Here is a 27,947-nt window from a genome sequence, read left to right on the forward strand (position 1 = left end):
AATTTTGCAAATTACTGCTGGAATTATGCACTACTTTGTGCATCTTCCTTACAACTGTTTGAGCTGTAGAGCAGGAAAGCAGTGTATCCAAGTACAAATCTTCAGTACAATGTTTCAAGCTTCTTCCCTGAAGAACATTCCAATACATTTTAGATACTTGAGTATTTTCTCTGAAACAAACTACCTAAATTTTATGGGTGTTCTTTGTACTCCCTAACACATCTCCCCTCCACATTCTATTTGCAAAGATTTATCAGTTACTTGCATTACAGGGAGATCAATTCGATAAACTGATTTAGTTTTCTCTAATATAAGTCATATATCCTGCAGGCACAAACATTACTTATCATAAAGCCCAGTTGCTGAGAGCTATTTGCAAAAGGACTATTTGTTCTTCTGAAAGCAGAACTGCAACACTTTTTCAATGAAAGACATTTCTCCAATCTAAACACTTTTAAAGAAAACATTAAAATAATCAATATCATCTTACACTAGACTGTTCCTGGACATCAGAAACTAAATTGGCTCTAAAAACTTTTTACAGTACTCTATACATTACGTAATTCACCTACAGGCATTCTCAAATCCACTGTATTCGTTCAGTGAGCACACTTGATGACAACCACCAGTCTTGTTTTAGTTGAATAAATTGAAAGACTTAAAACCCTTAAACCTAAATTCTTGTTCTTCTGAACTCTACACTGACAAGTCAGAACACTTTAAAGCCTATAACCTGACCAGAACACACGTTAGAGGCAATCATTAAAGCAAGGGCTGTATCATACAACTCACTAAAGGTTAATTCGATTCCTTTCCTTCTAATAACTTGTGACAGCAGGTTGGATTTATTTCAGAAGTGTAAGAGTTGGATCTAAGGTTTATGGTCATCTTTTAGCCACTGGCATCACAGTCAAATGTACCATTTTGCATTTGGCAGGCAGCCAGCTGCCAGGGAGTGTGGGCAGGGTAAGACAGCAGCAGGGACAGGCATGCAGGGGAAGGCTCACAGGCAGCTAAGTGAAGGAATCTTGTCTGTTTGGATATTGCTCTAAAGAGGAAAAGGCAGACTGCCAGAAGGGTAGACTTTCAACTCTGATGCCAAGTACATTTGTTCAGATTGTTATTTGAAATGAGTTATTAGCAATACACACTGTCACTCTAGTACCTTTTTAAAAATGTGGCATACCGCCCTATGAAACACTGGTGTATTTCTTACCACAGCTCCTAATCACTAGTCATGACCTGTTTTCCCATTAAAAGATAAGGACTCACCTGAAAATGATCCAGAAATTATTTAAGCCCTCTCTCTAAGGCAGTAAAAGTCCCCCAAACAAAGAAAAGCCTTACATGCGTTTCACATCAAGGGCTTCATCAAGACAATCCTGTGTTAACAATGCTTTTACAAGGATGTCACAGCAAAGAGAATGAGACTCATCCTTCTTCATTCTCCTGAAAATATTGTAGGCCTCTAAAAAAAGAGTAAAAAAGCCAAAAGGAAATGTCATACTGCAAGAACATGGATCACAGAAAGAAATCACCTGTTCACTGAAAAAGGTCCATCTTAAATTTATGTATCCTTTGCTTACATCTTTGAGCCCAGAGCTGCAGATCACAGCTTGCTCAGAACTACCTGTATATAAAATATCAACACACACTTCTACAGGAGAAAAAGTTTGCCACTGCTCTTCCTTTATATGTGGCTGTTGCTTCAATATCAACACAGCTGGTTAGAAGGGGAAGACTCAGGATTTTTTAAAGCAACACCTAATTCTGGGGTATGCAGTTACAGTGTCTGGTGCATGATCACAACAGCATTTAACAAATAATATAGGAGGCGATTCCAATATGGGGAGATCAGATTATTTGGCTACGACAAGATTTATACAAAACATACAATTTACAAATATACAGATATTTAGCAAGTAAACTACACTGCATTTGTTTGACTGATTAACAGTTTTATTTCACGCATTCACAATAACTGTCAGTGTATGAAAAGATGTTACCAAAAAGGGGGAAAAATTATAAGCACAGTTTTCAGTCATTTATTTTTCTGAAACAAGATTATGCAGCTATAAACATGCAGCTAGAACTGCCATCCACGCTGTAACATATGCTAGAAAGCTGTGTTAAGAACCATAAATGATCTTTTACATCTAAACAGTGACTGCATGTATATTTTAATGATTCATGAAGTAATTCCTTTGCTAGTTCAAATCACAGCCACAGTAACCCTTAAAACTTATCAGAAATAGTTGGACTATCACCACAAATTTCACAGATAAGCATTAAGCTTTTTTCTTCTACTTTGAAAGTAAAGATGATGACAACTCAATTGAATCCTAATGTCATAAGAAGCATTATACTAATTGCACTTAGTACAGCGTGTTATGGAATTTTAATCAAAACTGTTGATATGCCTTTCAGTTTGCATCTTAACTTCTTTAGCCAACAAGCATATACAAAAATCTCCTGAACTGCAGGCAAAGAAATGGTTATGCATAAAACTTATTATTGACATCCCACAGACTCCTACACCAAGTTAATAATTAGAATTACCACAGCCATTCATAATGTACTCTGTATGCTTGAAACGTTGTTAGATATATATATGAAGAGAAATAAAGGGTAACAGCATCTCAGTAAAGATTAAATTAACTTCTGTGTATTTCAGTTTCACAAGAGAGTCTGACATTACAAGAGTGACTGCACTGTCAACCAAAAGAGCAATGGAACAACAACAGGACCACATAAGAAAAGTCCTGAAATCCTCCCCCACTTTTACTTAGAGGTCTGAAGTTAGTTTGGCCTGCAGCAATGTGATTGATGAACTCTCTTGCCTGCTCAGATGCTGATCACTGGATCCACTGCTCTGAAAGCTGAGGTAGTAGCAGACCAGCAAACACATTCAACAAAAACAATACCCCTCTGACTGGTATAACCTGCTACAAATGCAACTAATGATTTACAAAAATGTAGCTGACTGGTGATAGGTTTGGCCTTTCTGCTCATAAATGTCTGTTTGAATTCTATTTTTTCTAATGACAAAATTTCCTTATGTTTTCCTGCAAAAGCTTTGCTGTCTTCAGACTGAACTAGGATTTCACCCTGTGTTTAAATATTACTTTAATCAGTTGGGTACAGAAATGGACCTGGCCCCTAGTGGTCAATTATCAGAGTCCATAACATTGTAAGATCTCCTTCTACAAGGAAATGTATTTAATTTTCAGGTTTTTCTGTAATGACTACTTCAATGAAGAATTAAAAATATTTCTATCAATTTTGTTGTGTATGTCAGTCCTATGACCATTCTGTTCAGATTTTTTTCTTAACTTCATTTTGCATGTTTGAAGTATACCTGGATCAATTTTGAACTGAGACATATCCCTGGATCAGGTATTATCAGCTTATTACTTCTTCAGAAGGCATCTAAAATTATTAAAATATATTAGCATTCAAAAGAGAAATTTCTTGGTTTCAAAATCATATTGTGCTATACCAGCTATTTCAAGCAGAGAGATTTGTTAGAAAAGTGACAACTTGCCAAGAAAGTCTCAGTTCTCAAGACAGTCAAATCTGTTTCAGTAATTGTGACTGTTTGGGATATGTGTTACACGATCCCCTAGAGTCAAGTTCTCACACTGAGAAATGAAGACAAAGATGAAAATATGACTTTGCATAAATCAAGCACTTTGGAGAACAGATTATCAAAACGTGTCAGACTTGGAAAGTTCACTGAATAGTTACATAACTAGATTGAGTTAATCTTTTTCCCATAAGAAAGCTGCCCCATTACATTCACACCAAAATCACATGATACTGTTATATAAAAAAAGCAACAACTCTTTTTTTTTTTTTTTTTTTTTTAGGTTTTTTCTAAGGCCAAGAGAATAGTTTTCCAAAACAAATTGTTTTCCAACATAGTTGGAACATTTTTTTTCCCCTTCATTTTTAATAGCTCTTGACCACCTTCTCTCAAATATTGCACCTTTAAATAAAAGAATATGCAGAAGTGATTTATTGCTAAGTTCAATATCTGAAGTCATCACAGAAGTATTATTTTATATTTTTGTTTTAAACTAGTCTCCCTGTCAAGTCTAAGGCAGCTATTTAGTTTCCTCCTGCCATTCACTTGGTCATTTATGATACCAAAGGCACAGGACACTTTGCTAGTGAAAATGTCATGAAATACATTCCCTTGATTTCATCTGATTTTCAATTACAACATTTCTTCATTTCTCATCTTTTTATGATACCCAACAGTTAGCAGCATGAAGAATTTCCTGAAAACATGATGTCTGCCACAATACATGATTCTTAACTTCATACACATAACATGGTACTGCACTCCCAATATGCAGAATGTCCAGACTCAACTTTGGACTACTAATCTAAATAAACTGAATATTTAGACTGAGTAACTCTAGATGGTAATTTCACTAACAATGTGAGTTAAATGTCTGAATGACTGATACATTCTTCTGTTAAAACTCAGAGCTTAAAAATCTGTGTCCAACCCATAATATATACTGATTACACTTAGAGAAGAAAATTACTAGGTGTCTTGCATTTACAAATCTTCCTCATTCAGCAAATATAATTTTTAAACCTACTGAATTCTATTTTCTATACCGCTTTCAAGTAAGGTGCCTATTTATTTACTATAGTATAAACAAAGAAAATATGTATTTCCAGAACATTCAAATGCTCAGCACCTTGTTAAATACTAGAAATGAACTGATTGGGACCAAGGCTCTTCTCGGTGGGGCAGAGCAATAGGACAAGAGGCAATGGGCAGAAACTGATGCACAGGAGGTTTCCCCTAAATATGACTTGTGCTGGTGACTGAACACTGGAACAGATTCCCAGAGAGGTGTTGGAGTCTCATCACTGGAGATATTCAAGGATCCTGTTCCATGTGCTCAAGGGTGAGACTGCCGGAGCAAAAAGGCTGGACCAGATGATCCACCTTTCCAAGCTGAGGCATTCAGGGATTCTGTGATTTCCTCCCCATTTTGTAAGGCCCAGTAAAGCTATTTCTTCTACTGTCACTCTGCTTTGGAATGAGATGGATAGCGATGGATTTCCAATGATTAATCACAGACCAAATCAAAGGAATGGCACTGAAATATACTCTGCTCTTCTATATACGAAGGCAAAGGTCCATGCAGAAATTAATGCTGTTTTTAGCAGAGACTGGGAAGTTTGCACAGAAGAGCTCTGCAGTTAATTGAAACCTTAAAATTAACATGGCAGGGGAAAAACCCACAGTGGATTTCAGTTTACCTTTTGCTTTATTTTTCTTGCAAAGCATCTGTATTTTCAGTTCTTCCCCAGTAGAAGCACTGCTGCTATCTTCAGGCCTATCCTTTAAAAGAAGCAAACATTTCAATTACTGTAATGATATCTGTTAGTTTTTTTAATAAGAAGAAATATATTCCTAAGTGTTGTTAACTACGAAAGTTAAACTCCACTTACCTTAGGTATCTCAAATGGAACAACCTGACCATTTTTCTCAAATATATCAGCAAGTAAAATTAGTGTCTTCTCACGAGGAACAATATTTTCTTCTTGAATTTTAGTCCAAATAGCTTCAGCCTTTCCCCAGTCCTTGTTGCTGTCTGAAACAAGATAAAAATCTTCAGATAAAAGCACATTTAGAATATGCATGCATATCTAAGGTAATTCAAAATTATGTCTTTGGAAAATAATCCATCAATTAATAATGTAAATCAATTAATCATGTACTTCTGCTTCATACAATCATCAGTTTGAAGTTTTAAACTATTTTAATACCTAGAGGATGCCAGAAAAACGCCCCAAGGATTGTATGGATTTTCAGATAAATGAGAAATCAGCTCAAAAGTAGTGCAGAAGTGATCATCCCAGCTCATCAGTTCTATTGTTCTAGACTGTTCATTTAAATTTATATATGCATCACTGTACACAACTGCAAATAAACAGAAATCTGGACTTCATGTAAGAAAATGCTTAGCTATCATCTAACTACCTACAGCATGTGCTTTGCTGTTGCCTTTACATTTTCTAGCTTTGCAGTCACCAATTGTGAAGCATTGATGACTCTCAGTCACTACTGATTTACACCCTGGTAAAAATGAGCTCTCTAAAGCAGGAACATCCTTCTCAATAAACTGCCTTGGCATTTCATTCAAATCAGGTTTTGCTCTCCTGCTATACATGCAAATCTTGTAAATTTTCCACCGACTCTTCAAGAGTCAGTCTCTCCTCACAAGTGCACAGCAAAGGGCAGAAGGTGACATTTCACAGCTACAGCAATGGAGTATTGGAGAATGAACAAATACTGGATCAGGCTGTTCAGAAAGGCTCTCTGATCTCCACTGCTGAAGGCACCCAAAACTTAGCTAAACAGGCTTTGATGTGATCTGACTTTGGAGCTATCTTAACTTCAGGAAAACTCCTGAGGTTTTCTCCAGTATAAATTATTCTGTGATAATCAAATCCTTGTTTTCAGCTTTTTTGATTACTGTCTGGACTAGATGGTAGGGTTTTCTTTATATGCTCAAAATAGATCTGAAGTTATGATTTTGGTACACAATGACAGCCCTGCTGTAGTTGTGCATGGGGCAGCTTTGATAGGTAATCTAAAATGGTTGAAAGCAGGATTATGCATGGCTTTTGTCTTTCATGGTGACAGAAATCCACAAATGTTTTTCCACTTCTTTGAATAGATGGAATTGGTTCTGTCTTCTGAAAGAAGACTGAAGATTTTGCATGACACAATTTGATGAATTGTATCTTCTTAGATTCTCTTCCTAGCAGGTACACTGTCAGACTTAGTCACTGCCAGAGGTGAACAGGATGAGTGGAGAAATAGGAAGGTTCTCTCTCTGTTGAGACAACATTGATTTTCAGGCCTATTTGATTTTTGATGGTGAACCAGTATGTGTAAAGCCAGACTTAGGTAACACTGGTTTTCTTTGAATCTTTCCAAGGCTTCAGGAAATGAAAAGCAGCAAAATTCTCATGGGGTCTCTGGTCGCATTTTTTTGTGCAAGCACTCATGCAGTAGGGAAGAGGCCTGCATCAAGTCCTACCCAACCAAAACCATACATAGAGAACAGCCTAAAATTATTAAAAATTCAAAAGCAAGTTTTCCAGACATATCAAACACCTATAACAGGTCAATAATATACAGATATATGTACATACTTTACTGAAGTACACAGAAATCCCTACAATGCTTTATGTCCCAATTTACTGTGTAGTGCTCCATACCCAATAGTGCTCCATATCTAGTCTGAATACAATGTATTTTTTCAGTACTTTAAAACAAATCTCCAAAATTGTAATCCTTTTTAATACAGTAAAATACACTGAATAACAAAACCAACATAGACTTAAAAAACACAAAAAGAGGAATGAAAACCTCATAAACACATCCTCCACTAAGTCTGCAGCATAGAAATAAAGTTTCAGTTTTCAAAACTGTTTCATGACTATAAGCAATGCAAAAGTTAGGGTGTGGCTTGGGAAAAGTAAGTAAATTTTTAAAATATATGCACCTTGAAGAACCAGATCCAATTACAGGAGACCCTCAATTTTTACCAGTTATGAAGATAATAGATGAACAGGATTTCTTCTCTAAGCACATTGAAAGCCAAACACACACACACATACACACACTATACTAACTAAGCGTTCAGGTCTGCAGATGAAAAAACCAAACCCCTGCCGTCTCCTCCCCCACAAGATGCCTCAGAAATGCTAGCCAGACTAATTGTGTATCAAGACACAGCTTCTCTCCAGGGTTATGTCCCATTTCCAACCACAAAGGAAACCAGATCAGAAACATGGATAAGATCTTGAGCTCACTTACCACACATTTGGAGCAGGTGGTAGTACATCTCATCTCTATCGCATTCAAACAGATTTCGAGTTGATTCTACCAACTGTTCCAAAGTTTCCATCTTCAAAAAGAAGGAACAGCTCAGTTATACCTCAAACAAACAATTATATTTCTATATTTTTCTATATATGTGTCCATACATGCTGTGTGCATTCAGCTAAAATAGTATTTAAGTATACACCAGCATTAAGTTCACCTCACCAGCCTGTCATATGTCCTTTCACAAACAAAAATCAAGTGAGAAAATACTTCAAAACAATTTTTCCTGGAATAAAATGACAGTTCCATAGAACACATCATACAAGTCATACCTGTTTATTTAATATACACTTTTGTGCAAACCACTTCAATCTTCCAGAGTGTGCTCTCAAGCCAGGAGTCTGTAAAATATTTCCACAAGAAATACATTACTGCACATAGAACATTCTAAGGGAAAATAAACATAATATAGGTATTCATAAAGAAACTTCATAGCTATTGTTTGTTTTTTGAAATCTAAATGAAAACATGATTATTTCTGAACTTGTAGTTAAGTTGCATTTATGAGACATAAAAATTACAGTCATCTTATTCAAGACAGTCTCCTTTTTGGTTGAACACTACTGAGAGAGTTCATTTAAAATACATTTCAGATGGACTGAAACATTAAATAACTTCTATCATCACATTAATGGGGTATTATTGCTCCTACCTAAAGTAATCCTTTGTATTACTCCTGGTAAAGAATTACACCAAATATTTCTAAACTGTCTTTCACCATGAAATATTTGTTTTCAGCACCACTGCAACCTAGCAGCTAGAGAACCATGTTTCTGAACTGCACCATCACCGTTTGGTGATGCCAGCATACTGTACAGATAGCAGCTACAGGAACCGCAGGGCATTTCCTACTCCAGAACAGAAGGCTCTAGATTTACTCTTAAAGCTAAGACACTCAAAGCTTACCCTTATGTGTGCATACATAGAGGAACTGATGTGTAATTGTCAGCATGCCACAGTTCTTTGTGTTACTGACTTTTCCAGGTTGTGAGCCTTTGCTCATTCATTCCTTTGTTGTTTCAAGCAGACTGCAGCTACATGGTAGCTACACATGCTCAAAGGAAAGGTTTCAATCCTTGAAACTCTATCTGGTGTAGAAAACCACATTGTGCCTTCCCAGCACCATATACCATAATCAAAACAGCAGCTCCTCAACTTAAGCAAATTCATAAATAAAGATAGGAAAAGTCAATTTTTTTTAAGAGATACATCATACATTCTACCTACTCATGTCCAACATATTTAAAAAAAGGTTACAGCAAAATGTGTGCAAAGCATCCATAATTTTTACCTCTTGGCTTTCCCTCCCATAGATACTTGGATTTCCGGGCTTTATACTACCTTGTCTTAGCACAAATATAATTTACAGAGTGAACTCTGTTTTTTATTTCAAATGTCCAGATTCACATTAAGCTTAAAGTAATTCCAAGGAAATGTCTGTTCACCCCTACAGAGAAACATGTGTTTTGACTCTTGAAGGCTTTTAGGTTTTAATATTGTAAGAAATCTCTACAGTTTAAATGTGACATGCAAGTTAAAAATTTGAATGCCACTTTGCACAAAAGAGGCAGTTTGAACAAAATGCTGTGAGAAATATTAAGTTTCAGTTGCAAAACAGTGGAAACAACTACTATTGGAAATGTGAATTTACCTTCTCTCTTTTAAACAGAGATTATTTCCTTTTCCCACGGTCTCCAAGTGCAGAATTACTACCCTTGCCTCTTTCTGAAATAATTCAGCATACACCAGAGAACCAGCATGCAAAACTTCAGTGAAAAGTGTAAAATTTTGCTAAATATATAGCAAACAGTGTTCTGCAGAGTAAATGTTGGGCCACATAATTCTACCAATTGCCCAACCATTCTATGAAGTCAATGCAAGGGTTTGCTAAAAACAGGATGCTAATCCCATAGCTCCTCAACATGGAGCATCTCTGGGTGTTCAGCTGTACTGTTAAAACAGTCTCAGCCCAGAAGGTTACAGAAAAATTGTGTCTTCCCACATTTTCAAAGTGGTATATATGAACACAGCTTTCCAGGTACGTGCTTTTTTTCCAATTACTTGTTTGTTTGGGTTTTTTCCCCTCCTCACAGTTATTTATACTTATAGGTACTGTTCAGTGCTTTTTTAAAAGCTACCAAGCAGTTTCACATAAAATATGCTGAAAACTAAGTCAAGAATTAACATCTTACACAACAGGCTCTTGATACACAACAGGCTCTTGAAAATGAAAAAGAAAGAAGTATGTTGCCTGCATTTGTAGCTAATCCTCTTTAGGACATGGTAAAATTCAAATGCTGAATTCACTTACAACTTCCAATATCACTGCTGATCCGAATGCCAATGAACTCAACAGCTCGAAAGCTACAAACTTTTTATAGTAAATCCTTTCCTGTTCAGAAATGATTGATGTGTCTGTCACTACAAGGACAGCTGAGTTATACAACAGATATCCTTGTGTTTCATTTTGAAATTGAGAAGTGTTTTCACATACTGCAGGTCTCAATCATCAAAAGAACATCTAGGTCAGATTAACTAAATCTCCAGGGCTTGCCTGATAGTCCATATTTGTAGCTTATCCTTTACAATCTTAGGGAATTTTAAACATTGCATTTAGCAGCAAGCAGTGTTTCTACGATACAGCAGACTAAAGTAAAGAATAACAGAATGCAAGGAATAAAGAAAAATTAAGTAAAAAACTACAATCACTCTTCCAAATTCCTATTTACAATTTCAATCTTGCTTGTTTCAATGGACTAAATTAAAAAAATACATCTATACCGAGTCTTAGTGGTTTCTTTGTTTCTTGGCCTTTTTTGAGAGTCTCATGCAATTCATCCAGCATATAAACCAAACACAGATTTCTGGCTTTTACATTCTTTTGAAATAGAAAACAGTTGTACTGTACTAAATAACCTTGTTATCCTCTCTGTAACAGTAACAACAGGAGAATATAAAATGTCGGGAAACACAGCAATACTTTCCCTTTAGTGCTCTTCCACTCTCCAACTACCTGAGGTTCAGTGGATTATTCTAGTAAGTTATTTCTCTTCCATGAGCTCTTCTGGTTCCCCTAAAACCCCTTAAGATTTATTCAGAAGATCTTTTGGCAATGGGTTGCCTCCACCACCTTCTGCAGAGAGCAACCAAAGTATACCACTTTTGACTGCTTTCAGTCTAACTTCTACTAGCTTGGATTTTGTATTAGAAGACAATATACAACTGATTTTTCTTTAATATCTCAATTTCGTACTAATTTAATGATTAGTATATAAAATAATTCCTTGACTCTTCTCTAGGCTGAGCAGAATTCAGCTACTTCATTGCATCTCCTACAGAAATCAGCCCAGAGTTTTGACCAGAACTTACATGTGATGTGATTCTTGGGGTGTCCTACACAGGGCCAGGAGGGGGACTCGATGATGCTGATGGGCCCCTTCCAACTCAGCATATTCTGTGATTCTATGAGAATTACACTTATTCTACACTTACACCCATACCAATTTACTCACTGATTCTGCACCTTCACACACAGAAAGGAACACTAACCAGAAAGGGATAAATATGCTGCATCTTTGGAAGAACTCTTGTGAAGCAGCAATAAAAATCATTCAACAGTCCTAACACACTGAAAGCATTTGATTTGTTCTCCTCCTTCTGAGAACCAGTCACTTCAGGTGATTGAAGGGGTCCAATCAGCAGATTTTCTGTACTAACAGTTTTATTTGAGCTAATTTCTACCTATTGCAGCTGAAAGAAAACCGATTGTCTGGAAAAATAGTGACCTGTCAGAGAGGAATCTATGAGATGTTTTTCCAGATTTTAAAATAACGATAGCAATATTCAAGTTCTGTTTACCTTAGTATTCTGTAACTGCTACAGCCAATAGAGCCATACTGGTTTTTCACTTTCAAAAAAGCTTTTCTAACAAAAAAGTTTTAAAAATTACAGAAGACATATGAAAATATTTATTTACTCCTCTTCACTTGCCTAAACCAAACTTTTTCTTTTTAAACACAAAACTTACAGACAAAAACCACAAAAGACAACATACAGACCAGAAGCTGAGTCCTTTTCAAAAAGATGACTTTCAGCAAACTAAGAGTTGAGAACTGCCCCAAAACAGTGCCACTTTTGCTGGCTTAGGTTGCATAACTGTTTAAAAACCAGCAGCAGCATTTTTCATTTGGCATATATGTGACACGAGACGGAGAGCTTCTGTTTTAACCTTGCAATGCTGCACGTTCACAAATGACCACTGTGCCTGTTTGGCAAAATAATTCTTACATATAGCAGTCAACTTATTCTAGTCTTTCATAACTGCACTGTGAATAACACATCAATTCTAACTATTCAAGTTTAACCCCAACCACCTTACCTAGTTTACATTTACTTCAAAATTTCTGCATTTTGTTTGCAAAAAGTCCAGTCTTTTCTTAGGGAAACAGTTCTACTATAATCACGAATACAAACATATTGGAAAGAAACTGGCAAATTTTATAGAAGCCATCCATGTTGCACTTCCTGATGGTGTTCTTTGGAAGGACAGATCCATTCATTCCTCTCTTTGCAGCTGAAAAATCCAGTAATAGTAAGAGACAGCTAATGCTGCTAAAGGAAGAAGAACATTTCATGAAGAGTTACATCAGCAGCAATAAGAGACTTATGCTACCAGTACCAGAACCAGTTACTGAGATTGAGATGCCAAAGCAATGTCTTGCAGGAAAATGCTTAACTCCTCCAAGCAGACAGCCTTGGGCAGACAGCTATAGGAACTGATGTGTGTCATTCCTAACAGCTCTCCCCAACATAAGCACCATGGAAAACAGAACACTTGATGGGAAGTTCTTAATTTAAAGACAGATTTTTCCCTGATTCCACAAAAATGTCTAGGAAAATCTCACTAATTCCATACAGCTTTAATGAAGCCTGGAATATTTTTGCATAGCAGGTTATTTGAACAAAGTTGTTTACAACATAAACACTGGATGTTTTCCTTGAATCTTCTCTTAGGTTAAAACTTGTAGCAGAAGTCCTCACTTCTGCTAAGCAGTAGGTGCACCTCTTAATCAAAAGAATATAAATAAAATTTCTGTACCTCATGTAGCCATCCTAGTCTATAAGTGTTGACTGAGATGGTTAAAACTATTTTACACTTCTATTATTTTTTCCTCCTGCTAAACACTCCTTTACTTTCAAATAACAATGCATGAGTTTTTTAAAAATACCAATTAACATATTTATATTATTTTTTAAAGTAATCTTACATCTTGAGTTCATATGTATGCAGGCACATCACTTTGCTGTATTTCTCCCACTATAGTCATCATTGCAAAGTCCAAGTGAAGTATCATTGTTAAATATACAGGAAAAAAACCCTATTTTGATTATTGGCTCTGAACTTTTATGCAATAGTCCAGAAGCTCACAAAAGATCCAGCTTTAGAGACTGAGCAATCTAAAAATAACCTGTGCCTCAAAGAGCATCCTTTCCTGTTGCAATCATACCAACTGCCCAACAAAACACATTAGTGCTCTCCTAGCTCAGCTATTATTTAAGTCACTGTGCTACCAGGATGGCATTACAGCTATGGCTGTTTATGGCTGGCAATGGAAGCAATACTTTTTCTACAAGTTCATTTTCCACTTTGAAAGTAGTTTTCAATGACTTCAAAAATGGCTTTTTTGGTGATAGCACAGAATAACACCCTCACTCACTTCACTCTTGCTAAACAAAAGAAAACCTTGCAAACTCTCTAAAAAATTAGTAATTTCTTTTCTTCTTATAAGCAACTTTGCCCAGAACTAAATATGACTAAACAAAATACAACCCCTATAACACAGAATTCTTTAAAGAGAAACTCATCCAAAATATGTGGACTCTTGTTCAACTTTTTGGGCAAGAGATAACTGTATGTAAGCTTGAAAACAATGATATCTGTACCTTCAATATGTCTACTTTTCATGTTTGATAATGAGGGCACGTACTCTAATGCAGTACTGCAATATGGAAACTTATGAGCTGCTCCACTGCAAGTCATGCCTTCAAAGCCTACTCAGCTGAAGTGTATTTGATATTTTATTTGCAGTACCAGATAGTTAATGAAAGACAAAGGGACACATGCCTACACATCTATCCTCACTAACTATTCTCCTGAGACTGATGAGAATTCAAGCTATTGCTCTCCTCTTCTAAAATCACACAAGATGGCAACCAGTCAACTTCTACTAGGTCAATTTTGATGTAAAAAGCAGCAGAAGTTCACAGTAAGAAAATACAAAGTTTACAGTCTCCACTGGTTAAGTTTGTACTGCTGGTTTGTGGCTTTTTTCTTCCGAAATATGTATTTGCTTCAAAGCTTCTGTCAGTTTCACAGTTCACTGACTTTACCAAGGCAAGTATCTGTTGAGTAAATACTCATGATTTAATTTATTTCACTTGAAAGAGAAATACACACTGCTATATTTTAGGTAGACCTGGAGAAAAATGTCAGGCAAGTAGACTATTTTCCAAAAATACTAAATGAAAGTAGGATAGAGTTCTACAACTTTATTGTTCTCAAGACAAGTGAAACTGATATAGATTTAATCACTATTGGAATATTCTACATTTACAGTAAGTTTTCCAACATAAATTATGCGGTGAAATACTATTACAAAAAAAAAATCAGTAGACATTCCCAACAATAACTACACTGGCAGAAAAGGTGACACAAAAAACACACAAAAACTCTGCTTAAAACAAACTCCTCAAGGTTATCCTAGACTCAAAACAGAGCAAAAATTTGCTCTTGGCCTCGTAATGTAGTTTTACAGTGTATGATGAATGAAAAAAAAAAAAAAAAAAGCACTATAAACCTCTTCCTTCTAACACAAAGTCCCAGGAGCTAAGAAAAGAAGCACAGATCTTGCCATAATCCCACATTCTGAATGCATTACTGCCTTCCTTTTGGGAAGGAATTTTTTCAGTAGTCATCTCCTTTACCAAATTTACTTATTTGAAACATATCCCTTCCCTGTAAGAAAGGAATACTTAGGAACTTCTGAAAAATAACGTGAACTAGTAAGCACCCCATTTTAAATTAACCTACATACATTGGTGCATGGAAAGAAAATCCAAGTTCACTAATAACTAACTGTATCAGAGTCCAGTTACAGAAGGAGAAGTAATGATTTTACCAGACTAATAGGACTCAATAGCAATAATTTAAAAAATTAATCTTTTCTTGTATAGGGCTTGCATGCTTAAAAGCTCTTTCCCCTCTGTCTCAGTTGTATACAGTTAGTCCATAAAAGCTATGGCACCTCCTACAAACTATTCCTAAATCTCAGACCACCATTATCTCATACAACCTTGTTCACAAACATTTAAATTTTGTTTAAATCACGTCCACTCTTTTCTCAACAGGACCAAAATTAAGTCTTTGTAAATAAATTCAGAGACTAGATATAAACCATCACTAAATTACACATAACTGATGCACCCTCACTCCCCCAACCCTGCTGTCACAAATCAAGAAAGCATCTTCTCCTGGTAGTTCATCTCCAGCATAAAATCAGGATGCAATTTTATGATGAAGTCTCTTAGAAAAAGCAATCTGGATGAAAGAAGGTTGTAATCTCTCAATATCACGTAGAAATATTCTCATTGTCTTTATGGCAGATTAAATCCAAAGGCTACTGGTATCTTGAGGTCTGCTGACAATGAATGTCACAATTCTTTGCTTAAATCTATTTACCTCTTAAATTAACTTGACATCTGTTGATAGATATATTCCTGTACACTGAACTCACCCAAACCAGTTCTTTCCTCAGGTCCCAGACTGCAGCAGCAAATGCCTTTTCCTACATTTCTCCACAAAGGAACACATTTCATTAAGCTATTTCACAACCATTTGATCCTGAATTCTTCATACTAATGTCTCAACATATGTGGGATACAGTATGATAAATCTAATTATTCAATATAAACAACATATTTAGTATGAGAGTAGATGAAGATAGTATCACACTTGGTTAAAATTTGGTTTAAGGAATTCGGAAGCCATGCACTATCCATGGCCATTTTCAAGGAAGGCTCCTCTAATGGAAACAAAATAGGTTGAACTTCTCCTCAAAAACTCTGCTACACAGTTCTGAGATCTTTCCCTGTATTCCAATCTATGCCTTCAGTTCCAGCAAAACCAAAACCACAGCAGGAATGAGAACTTTCACTCTTTCACAGAAGGAGCAAATTAACAGCTGTTATTTTAACAGCTCAAGTAATTTGATCTAGAAAGATTTCAAGAAGATCTGCGGAATAACACAAAGACAGTGGAACACTGCTACCAACTCCTACTTCCTCTCAGAGGGATCCATAAGCTCCCAATTTAAAATGCAAGTGACCTGATACATGATTCTGAACAGGCTTGTTTTGGTTTATTCAGGTAAGTATTTTGCTGTACAATGAAACTTCATTTAAGGTGCAATGATTTTATTGATACAGCACAGAAATGGTTTAACATCAGTTTACTACCTTGCCTGCTCAGTCACAGGAATGTTCATTTCTGCTTATGAAAACGTGGTTCGGACTTTCAGTAAGCAGATTTACAGCTGGGCTTTGCTTGACCCTCTGCTGCAGAACTGTTACAGTACTGAAAGAGACACAAACCTTTTCAGAAAAAGCCAAGACTGGACATGGGCTGCATTACACACTGATTCAGTGGGTATTTAAATAGCTGCATTTAGCATGAGTAAATGAAGGGGAAAGGGTGGGTCTAGAAATATTCAATCAACACAAATGCAAACAGCTGCAAATTATGAGATTCTGGTGAAAGATTCAGAGATGACCAAAATATTAAATCCAACCAAAATGGCAGACATCCATTATATTTTAACTACTCTAAGTAGTGAAATTTGTAAACCTCCAAGCAGCATGAAAACAAACAGGGTAACAGGTTAAAAGGGGAATAAATTCCTCCAAGGTGTTGTAAGATTCCCTTTTTCACCTACTCTTCTGGATGACCTTCCCATTAGTACAGATCTTAAGAACCTGTTTAATAAAGTGGCAATCAACAGCTGAGTAAACAAAAGAGACTTTTAACTGTCCAGTACAGGCAAGAGGTAAGAAGTTGAAAGATCTGGTGGACTAGGCTCTAAAATATTCTTTTACCATTTATAAACCAGACTTAGAAGAACATAAGGCCAAACAATTATTCTATATTCTTGCCACATAATTATGTAAGACCTCTCTCCAGAAGGAGATCTGATTAAACATTTTTGAAATAAAAAAACATTTCAGAGCATAGGTATTTTTTAAAACGTACTTTTTCCCCTAATGCTATTTATTGAAAATTCACATCCCTTTCTTTTAGCCTACATTGGTTCTAATGTAGTTTAGTTAACAGCAAAACATACTGACCTAATTTACTTCCTTTTTTCTTTATGAAAAACAAAATTCAAGGACAAAAGGCAATTAAGCTGCCTTTCTAAGTAAGGGAAAAAATCCTAAGTATCCAGAGCTAGAATTGATGACATAGAAGTCATGCTGTGCCAATCCAAGGGAAAGCAAGCTAGTATGTGACCTTGTGGTAAGGGGCAAGAAGAGAGATGTACCAACTTTGTTTTGACAAGATCATCTTTGAAGGACTAAAGACAAAGCTAACTTCTCAGTTGAGGTGCAGTTAAGACTCAATTATGTCTGGATGTACCCATTGGTAGAACTTTTTTTCAGTGTAAAGCAAAACAGCATCTATCACCACAACTTTGGGGGCTCAGGAATCTCCAGGCACTTTACAGAGCAACCAAGGCTACCTTATCTGTAGCTGTTGTCTCTGAGAACAAGTTTCAAGTGCTTAAGGAGGCAGTTCAACAACAATGCAAACTGTTACCTTGTCACACAAAGCCCATGATGCCTCAGGAACAGCATTTCCCCCACAGCCTTCTCAAACACAGCTCCTCTTCCAGTCAGCATTGCCTCAGAAGAGACTCCCACTACAAAACTACCACATGCTTCAGTCCAGCTGTTCTAGCATGGGCCAGACAAATTCTTTGCCTCATCTCCTTTGTATTTACCTTTCACTGCTTCTTTCACGCTCATTCTCTGGTTAGTCTTGCTTTTACTCCACCAAGCAGATGAAGCCCAGGGCTTTCGGCTTTCTCATTATTTCCCATGACATGATCTTGCATATATATGCATTCACAACACATTTGTGGCCAGAAAATGTAACATACACAAGTCTGACCTGATTTTTATAATCTCACTCAAATCTTACCCTTTGTCCTTTTCCAGTATTGTCACCCACTTTCATTTTACCAAAGATTTGAGATTTAAGAGTTATTTTTTCATTCCTTTGAGTTCCAAATTTTTCAAAGTAGCACTTGTCATTAAGTTTCACATAAGCATATAGTATATCTCTAATTTCTAAAAAAAGCAGGAGCAAGCAGAGGCAGTGGTCTGCAATGAGTAAAAATCCCATTTAAGCAACCATTATCCTCCACAGTGGAATTTCCTTAGCTCCTAAAGAGTTTTCTTTCCAATTTTATTACTATCCTTTTAGATACTCTTTATGAATTCCATAGATGTTTTCAAATCACTAAAATTGACCGTCATAACCAGCAATACTTGATTTAAGTATATGCCTAAAGGTACAAAGTATATGCCTAAAGGTACATGCAACAGCATCTAAAAGAGAAAGCAGCACCAACTAATCTCCTTCACTAAGTATTATTTCACAAGCAAAGAAGACAGAAAAATAATCTAAGATGACCATCAAAGCAGTAATTTAGTCACAAAACCCACTGGACTAGAGAAAAAAATACACCTACAACTCATTTTTTATATATATACATACACATATATATATATTACATACACACACACACCATTTCACATTATACTGAATAAGACTTTCACTTCCCTTTCACAAATCAAAGAGCAAACAGAACTTGCTTATGTTTTAAAACAATACAAACTATTTTCTTCTTCAGCAAAATATCAACAATAAGGTTTTGTCTTCACCTTTTGGAAACAATTTCTTTGAAAATATTCAACATATTGTGACATAACAAAGGCATATTTAAAATATTATGCACCATATAGAATTGATTTTGTAACACTTTTTCCACTAGTAAAATACAGGCATACTAGTCCTAGAAAATTCCCTATTAAAAATTCTGTAATTTAAAACAGCTCTTCCTCTGCAGCATAAACAAAGCTCTAAATCATACTTCATAAAAGTTAGATAAAAATACTTTAACTAGCATAAAAGGCAGGACAATGTCCATTTCTTCTCCAGATATTTGGTGTTTAGATTTATGCTTAAAGATTTGTGGATATTAGTAACTCACAATCCATCACCAAATACTGAATACCTGCAGAGAGAATCTGGCATGTTTTAAGAAAATGACAAGAGTTTCAGTGCCCCAACAATTTGATAACTTGTTTATTATCCTATTCACAATTGCTGAGTTCCAGACACCAAGAGAAATTCTGGGAAATTAAATGCCAATATCAAAGAAAGAGCTGCTAAATCACATGATGCAACATTAGCTCATTTAGCTTTAATTTTACTCCCAATCTCAGATTTCATACTTTCACCTCCTATATGCTTTAATCACTGTAAAAAGAATTCAAGTCCTCAGTGTCATCTGCTGTCAGACACTGATATTTCTGTTCTTCTGTACTGTAAGATTTGAGCTCCAAAACAACCTCTCAGAACAAAAATACAATGTTTCAACACCGTGCTTAGCAATATCCACACACCCTACAGCAGGACATTATTGTTCCATGACAGACAAACAAACAGACCTTTAGTTAAGATTTTTTTAAATGCAAAAATTCCATGAGACAATTCAAGCAGAGATAGCTAACAACTCTAAGGGGAACTGGGGGAAAAGCATTCTTTGTCTCAAGAAATTAAAAAAAAAAACCAAACAAAAATTGGGTTAGAGTTGTGTATGTGCGTAACACAAAAATGCTGAGGATAAACTATTACTTTTTCTGCAAGATGCCTCCTCCCATACAATAAGTGAAAAACTTATGCAGCATTTTAAAAACATACAACAGTGTTAAGAAGAAAAAATAATCACAATCTGGGCAGACTCTGCAGCTGCCCCTTTGACTTATCAATTTCAGTAAGCACAATTTCAATCAAGTCTAGATAAAATATACTAATCCTAAATAGACCAAGTTTGTCACCTACCACTTCCTATAAGCTGCTTACTATCCTGAAAAAGGGAGAGAGAGAAGAAATGCTAAATTAAATGCCAAACAGTAGCAGACAGCGCTTGTTTGGCTGATTAACTTGTAGACAAGCATTACAAATAAATCTGAGCATGGTCTGCAGCAAATTAAATTCCAGTGCTTTTAAGAACAAAGAATTCCTTCGGAAAGAGGATTAGCAACTTTACACCCAGGAATGCCAGTTTAATTTAATTGTTTCACAATCCGATATTTAATATGCAAATATCATTTTGATATATAAGAGCAAATTTGAAAAAGTGAGGAAACAATTTCAATGTACAAGACGACTGTCTCTCTTCTGAACTGCAATTATACAAAATAAAGCCGGCCGAGGGTTTTTTATTACTGGGATTGCATTCTATTAACGTGAATCAGAACAAGACTAATTAAAGGTTAAAAACTTTAAATGTTTCTAATTAAGAGTCTAAATAGCTGCACCATTAGAGTACTATAGTTAAAATCCCACCTCGATGACCTTCTTGGCCTCTTTGTATTTTCCTGTTTGCAAGAAAGCGAAGAAGAGATCGTAAAGAGCCATCATGTCACCATATTCTCTGCTTATAAAATCTGAAACTAAAGACAGAACAAAACTCATTAATTTACTCAATATACTGAAGCATTTCAATATTTATGTCAGACATTCCTAACACCAATATTTTCCAAGCCTCATAAAAGATAAGCTACGGGGGGATAATTCTGAAACAAACAGAATGATTATAACATGTGACACAATTTGTTGTAGCTTTGTGGCTGAGTATATTTAAAATGTTTTTCTGCACTATATTTTGAACTATATTCAACAAAATAGACTATACTGGCATGCTCTGCTCATAGAAAGTGAGGATATATGGTTTGTGAACTGCACAGCTATTTGAAAAACAGATGTATTGTTTTGTTAGTGTGATGTGTTACTATTAATTCGTTTCTTAACAGTAGCATACATAGCTAGAACAAGTATTAGCACTAATCTGTGAGAGCTCAATGATGTATTATACAAACAGAGCTGTTCCATGTTCAAAATTACAATCAATTTTTCAATCTGAAGAATGCAGGCATCATATTAGTGCTTTGAAGTTAATATATTAAGACAAACTGTTTTTTCTTTCAGTTGAAAGAAATTATATACAAATCCTGAAAGAAAAACCCCCAGAAAACACTTCATATTAGTAGACAGCATTTGAATACATGCAACTAACCCTTTTGCAGAAGATCAGCATCTCCTTTTTCTACCAGTTTACAGCAGATGCTATGGAGTTGAAGAACTTTACCATACTTCTTGTAACAGCTGATTAAAGCTTCCAGAGCTGCAGGCATGTCATCCCTTGTGGAAAGGAACAAAACAAGAATAAAAACATTCTGAGCAGGAGCAATCCATGCTGAAAGCACTTTAATCTTGAAAATTTCACAAAAAATTCATTTAGCAGTCTAAAATCCAAGTGCTTATTCCCCCCTCAAGTCTTACTGGTTTTGATTCCATGACCACTTGTTGACTACAAATTAGCCAAAGGTGTGAATGTTCCTCAGCACCAGATGCACTTAAATTCTGAGCAATATTCTTAAGTTATGCTATGTCCTATCTTGACAAAACCCAAACTTCATGGAAATTTCACTTAAGCATTTAACAGCTTTATTTTCTCATTTGTAAGTAAGATCGTGTACACTCTATTACCTCTCTGTCTATGTTTGGGCATTTCCAGTTTTTAAGTTTTTCACAATTATTCCACAACATTTTGTTTCAATAGAGATCACCAGAGTTAAGATAACCACAGCTCATTACATTGCTTTACACCTTAACAGAGTGCCTGTAAAACATCTGTTGATGTCCACTCCATCACAGTGGAAGGGCTATAGCATTATTACGTTCTATATGAAAATCAGAATACAACAGATATTTTCTACTTTAAAAAATACATTTCTTGCAGTTAATCCAACAATATAGTGTGGTACCAAAATGTGTTTTATGCTGGCCTATCCACGTCAGACATGGCACTAGTGTAAGGGTAAGTAAATGTACAAGATGGCATTAAATGAATTTTGTCAGGAGCCTTTGAGCAGCAAGTAGAAGTAACACAGAGAATATTTCCATTTTTGGTACCTCAATCCTTCACTGAATTTTCCCCTATGTACAAACTATTAACACCTTCAGAAGTACACATAATTAAAATGCAAAACTGGAAAGTCATAAAAACAATCACAGTAACAACAAATACAAAATAACCTTCCATATTGTGTAACTCTAACTGTACTTAATCATCTGCTGCAGACCTTTTTTTCAAAGAATTACAACCCAATCTTGAAAGAAAACCAAACAAAACAAAGCAAAATCACCAGAAACAACCAAGGACAACAACAGAAACACTGGTAAAACAATAGGTCAAATTATTCTTTGAAGGGTGAGGTTTAAGCAGAAACAAACCAAGACCACACACACAAAAAGTAAGTACCCAGGCAGTCAGTGAGACTGCATTTTAGATTCCAAGAGCCTTATTTGATACAGGTGATGTAAGTTACCAAAGGGGAAAAAAAAATTTAAAAATCACTTAACAACAGCAGCTGAGATGCTGACTCGAAATAATGATTTAACATTCCCAAAGCTACATTCCCAAGCATGATGAAAATGTTACTTTTCACCAACAAAACCTTAACAAATCAAGACATTACTGTTAAAACAAGCCCAATTCAGATGTCCTCTCCTCACACTGCATTTCTTGTGCAGCACAGATTTTGCTTTTTCAAAGAATAACTAACTAAACCACCATGTACTACTATCATTATCTAGGCTAATATTTTTTTTAAATTTAACAGTAAAACACAGAGGAAGAATTAATTTTATTCAGTAATACTGGCATTCTTTAAAAGAACCTAAGATGATGGATTTCTACCTTATCCCCCTTACTGAGCCCTGTTTACAGTGCATCTTCTGGCACCCCATGGAGTCATTTGAATTTTTGTCATTTGGGGTGAAGACTAAATTACAGGTTAATTTCAAAACTGCAAGTAGATGTTGCAGGCTAGATTACTGTCATAAAAGCGAAATACTATGGTAGTTACCATAGTCAGATATAAAGATTTATATAATCAGTATTTTTCTCCTGCTTTAGATGCAAGTTCAGTTAACATCTAGAAAAAAAAACAGTTTTACAGAAAACTACTCAATTTCTAAGGAGGCACAACAACATTTATACATTCAAATTAAAGTTTTCAGTGATAAATCTAGCTTTTCAGACTGATGCTCAAACAGCTATAGTATTGTCTCAGCTGTATTCCTAAAGGATTAAAGTGACTGTTTTTAGGTCAAAGCTATCAATAAATGAATGAATAATTGCAATGTCATTCAAGCAGTAGCATTAAGAGTTTTCTAGTCTCTACATGTATACTTCTGAAGGCATTAATACTGCACATGCAGAGAAAAAAAGTCAGCAAAGACCTGAGACAAAAATAAATTGAAATACTGTACTTGTAACTGGGACGTACTGCTCAAAGGGGCTGAGTAAGTTTGTGTTTAAGGAGTACTGTATCTTACACACTGATGTATTGTTACAACTGTTTTTAATCTACTAAAATCAGATATATTTGTTCAGTTGCATTTAATCAACCAACCAGTCATCCACAGTTTACCAGAGAATGGGGTTTATAGAACATATAAATACTAAAACTGACAAAGACAAATATAAAACAAGAAAACATAGAGAAGTTCCAACTTGATAAATCACTACTGCAAAGAAAAAAATTATCAAGCTTATGCCTGTACTTAAGCTCCTATGATTTAGCAAACTGCAGTATTTTTTATCTGTCACAAACTGCAGCTAATTCCAAGTACCAGCAGCAACTTTTGTGAGCAGTTTTTACAGTCCTTTTCGAAAACGAAAAATAAGGAACTCACTGTAGGCTTCAAATTTCAAGCAGACATAACATTTTAATGTGTTTCTTGAAACAATTATAATAAAAAGAGCTGCACAAAAGAGAATTTCTACATTTAAGAAAACGCTATTTAGACATAATGATTTCAAACTAACAAACAGCTGTACATTTGAAAGTATTTGGGAGCCTTTCTGTAAGAAGTTATGCATGTCAAACACCCTTTTATCTTCCCCAAGGATACTTACTACTCCAAGACATTAAAAGCCTTCTCTAAAACTACAATTTCATTAATATGGTTCTAGTCAAAAAGGGAAAAAAAAGCCCATATATTCATAGCTATGTTGGAAAAACCGTATTTCCGGCATCGGTTTGGAATAAACAGTATTTAAAGTGTGAACACAGACGGTCCATACTTCATTTTGAGTTGGCTAGATACTACAGCTTTAAGTCACTCACAAATATTATCTGTTCAAGACTAAGACCTGTTCCACTTAAAGATTAGGTGTATTTTTCTGGCACTTTGAAACTTGCTCTTTTAAAAAAGAAGATACACTATTATTTTTGAATGACAGAAGAAGCCTCAGCCATGAGTACATTCTGCTTGGCCTTTATGCAGCCCCAGGAGAGTCCTATTTTGGCATTATTTTCCAGCTGAAGTTCAAGTTAAGACACCAAGTTTTTTGATTCTTTTCTGTTTAGAATGGCTACGAAGTCCAAGGTATTATGGGTCCAATCTTCCAAAATATTTGTGTGGGCAATCTTAATCACACAAAGCTATCTGAAGAGCCAAAATTACTCAGGAAGGGGAAGGTTTGCAGGATACACTGTGGCAGGACTGGCTATAGCATTCCCCGATATTTCAGCCCCCCTCTCCTTCAACAAGCCACTCCCGTCTTGCTTAAAGAATGTAGCACTAAATCTAACCCTTTTCCTTGTAATAAACAACTTGCCCAACCAGAGAGTCTGCCTGATAAAAATAAGACTCCAAATATTGATTTTAATTGGAATGAAGTGCTGCAACATTATGCATAAAGCTTTAGTGAAGTGGCAATTTACCTAAGGGGTTTACTGATTGAAAAGCTCTCAAACCTGAAATCACTAGAGAGGTAAAAAGAAAAAAGGGACTCTCTGGAGTGGGGGTGGAGGGTAGCCTGGTAAAACAAATCCCTCTCTACAAATCTGAAGCAGATGTTAGTGTAGAGGGAAGTCAATTCAGCAAGGTACAATCAGCTTTACAAAAATTATTCTGTAAAAAGAGAACAGGCTCTTGAAAGAGCTAAATGTGTTTCTGTTCATTTGCTGTACTAAGGAATCTTCAAGGAGACTGGTGTTGCAATTACAACTAATCCTCCCCAAAAAATTAACTGTGTTGAAGGCTTTGTAATTTCCCTAGGTACAATTTAGCTGTCACTTACTTTAAAATTTACTCAAACATGCGTTCGGAACAGCACTAACTTCACATGTCAAGTGCTTTCCAGCCAATTGAGTCTAAACTGGAAGTCGGTGTTAAACAACTGAATGATTAGACAAGATAGCTCATTTCCCTGCTCTTTTGTTCAGAATAAAATGCCACATTTACATTATCAGACTCAACAGGATTTTCTGACAGAGGGAGAAAAAACCCTAGTGAACACTGTCCATAGCAAGCACATGAAGCCTGTCATTTACCAATCATCCTTCAAAAAGCAATAGCCATGAATGTAACTTAATTATGACCCAATGATCCTTGACGAAAAATCATCTTATCACTGTCCTGTCCCCATAGGGCAAATGAGACACTTTTGTCCTTTGGCACTGATGATGCTAAATTCCTAATTGCAATAATGGAGTAAGAGAGCCAAACATTCCTAATTTCATTGCAACACATAAGGAGTTTTAACACAATATTTGAAATAAAGCTGCTAAAAAAATTGGGAAAAAACCTCTCCCCAGTAGAGACATGTGTCCCCCACTAAAAATACCACTTAAGGATGCCTGTTTTTACAAGTGCATATAAAAGTCAAATAACTTGTAAGTGCTGCAGAGTGATCTCAAAAAGAATCACAGGTGATTTTAACTCTGTGAAAACAACAGAAGGAAAATTGTCAAGGCACTGCATTCATGCTCTGTCTACTATATAAGAAACTAATCAAAATGGGTTTATATGAGATTAATGACAAATGAGCATACAATGCTCTGCTGGACAATGCTGTATTAAAATACACTATTTTTAAAGAAAAACAATCCAACTATATAGCCTTTTTATCATTAAAGATACAGGTATTAACAGCCTGTGTTCCCTGACTTAAAACTACAAAATAATCTACTCATATGGTCTGTAACATAATGCTTTCATAGTTAACCTGCAAATTTTCTTCCCTCTGTTTAAGAGTACTTCTTATAACAAGAATTAGTAAATTTTCAAACCTGAAGATTTTTTATTTTTTGTTTCTTTTCTCAAAGGTGAGTTTGTAGAGAACTTAAGCCAAACCCACAATACTTAAAAATCTTAGTAATTTTTACATGATGTAGGTATCAGAAGTTTTTCTAATTATCAGCAGGTGGAAAAATCAGTTCAAAAGTAAGACATATTTTAAGACAAAGTACAAGTTCTTTATATACCTGCAGATTTTCTCACACAATCCAAGGAAGGTTTATGACATTATATGACAGACCAAGACGATATGGATTGTCTCAATCTTTAATGTGATTTTCCCATCTTGAGAAACTGTTCAAGGTCATAAAAACCAGAAAATTTAATGCAGGGGGATAGTTCCATTACTCAGCGTCAGAAAGTCTGTAAAGTAAGCATAGGTTCTTTCTCTAGTTACTTCAGTTAAATACTTCACAGAATATTAAAGGCAAAATGTCCATTCTACTAGAATGTTGGCTTTTGTAAAGTTATGCTGTCCACCACCAACATTTTTTTTTCTTTTCCATGCTCTGTTAAAAACTTTTAACTTGCACTAGGACTTAATAAGAACTTAAGAATATTCAGGATTGGAAGAAAAGGGTGGATGAAAACATTTTATACCTGTAATTGTTGAAGTCTTCAAAAGCAAATCACAGATTCCTTTACAAGCAATTAAAAAGTTTGAAATAAATTAAGAAAACAAAACACCAGTATAATCACTACTGTGGAACATTTTAAAATACCCCAGAGTTTATTTCAGAGTCATGCTGATGATCTGCAGCTAAATGACAACATTGCAGCATGATACCTGAGCTGTAGGATGGCAAACAATAAGCACTACTACTGAAAGAAATAACTAACACTTATTTCAGTTACTCATAACTTTCAAAATTCTCTTGGCATATCTAAGAAATACAAACAAACCTCAAACCACAACACCTCCCCCTTGCCAAAAACCAAACACCCCAGTAAAAATGCAGTTATTCCTCCTAAGCAAATATGCAGGAAAAAACCTTCCAAATTCTGTCTACCATCAGAGAAGATGTAGTCTCTCCATTAGCATACTTTCCTTTTTATTTATATGTATGAATTATATTGGCACCCCTACAGTTAAGGACCAATGACTTCAAGCCATACAATTCCAAAGTCTGGAACTACTTTCTCCTTTGTGAATCTAGTCTCATCAAAAGTTCCTTTATTAATAAAAAAACCTCTAACTTTTTATAAAGTTTTCCCAAAAACTTGTAATTCAAAAAAACCCAGTGGAATCAAAATAAAATAACACTCATTACTGTCCTCCTCTTCATCTGCACATGATCACACCTTTATCTACACCATCATACGCTGCATCTCAAGTGAAAAGAGCTGAAGTAGCACCAGGTACAACTTGCACGTCAATGTGCATAAAGCAATTATGCAAAATGCAGCTGCTCTTATGCACACTGCAAAGCATATCAGATATTTTTCCGACACATTAGTTACATATGATTGCAGTTAAATTGCTTTCATAAACATCTGCCTGGCTTGTGATGCAACCAAGGCAGA

The 27,947-nt window shown here is 35.5% G+C and overlaps 1 protein-coding gene across 1 annotated transcript in view; it reads right to left on the reverse strand.

Annotated features, from left to right (window-relative positions):
* Positions 1 to 27,947, reverse strand: part of LRPPRC (leucine rich pentatricopeptide repeat containing) — an 86,854-nt gene that overhangs the window by 17,336 nt on the left and 41,571 nt on the right. Inside the window, exons 24-30 of the mRNA XM_058800912.1 lie at positions 21,346 to 21,470; positions 20,616 to 20,722; positions 8,200 to 8,268; positions 7,859 to 7,949; positions 5,479 to 5,621; positions 5,287 to 5,368; positions 1,348 to 1,468 (exon numbers count right to left, since the gene is read on the reverse strand). Coding sequence (XP_058656895.1) covers positions 1,348 to 1,468; positions 5,287 to 5,368; positions 5,479 to 5,621; positions 7,859 to 7,949; positions 8,200 to 8,268; positions 20,616 to 20,722; positions 21,346 to 21,470 — 738 coding nt within the window. The remainder of the gene's footprint in view (positions 1 to 1,347; positions 1,469 to 5,286; positions 5,369 to 5,478; positions 5,622 to 7,858; positions 7,950 to 8,199; positions 8,269 to 20,615; positions 20,723 to 21,345; positions 21,471 to 27,947) is intronic.

The sequence above is a fragment of the Ammospiza caudacuta genome, chromosome 3 (assembly GCF_027887145.1).
Source record: "Ammospiza caudacuta isolate bAmmCau1 chromosome 3, bAmmCau1.pri, whole genome shotgun sequence".
Taxonomy (NCBI): domain Eukaryota; kingdom Metazoa; phylum Chordata; class Aves; order Passeriformes; family Passerellidae; genus Ammospiza; species Ammospiza caudacuta.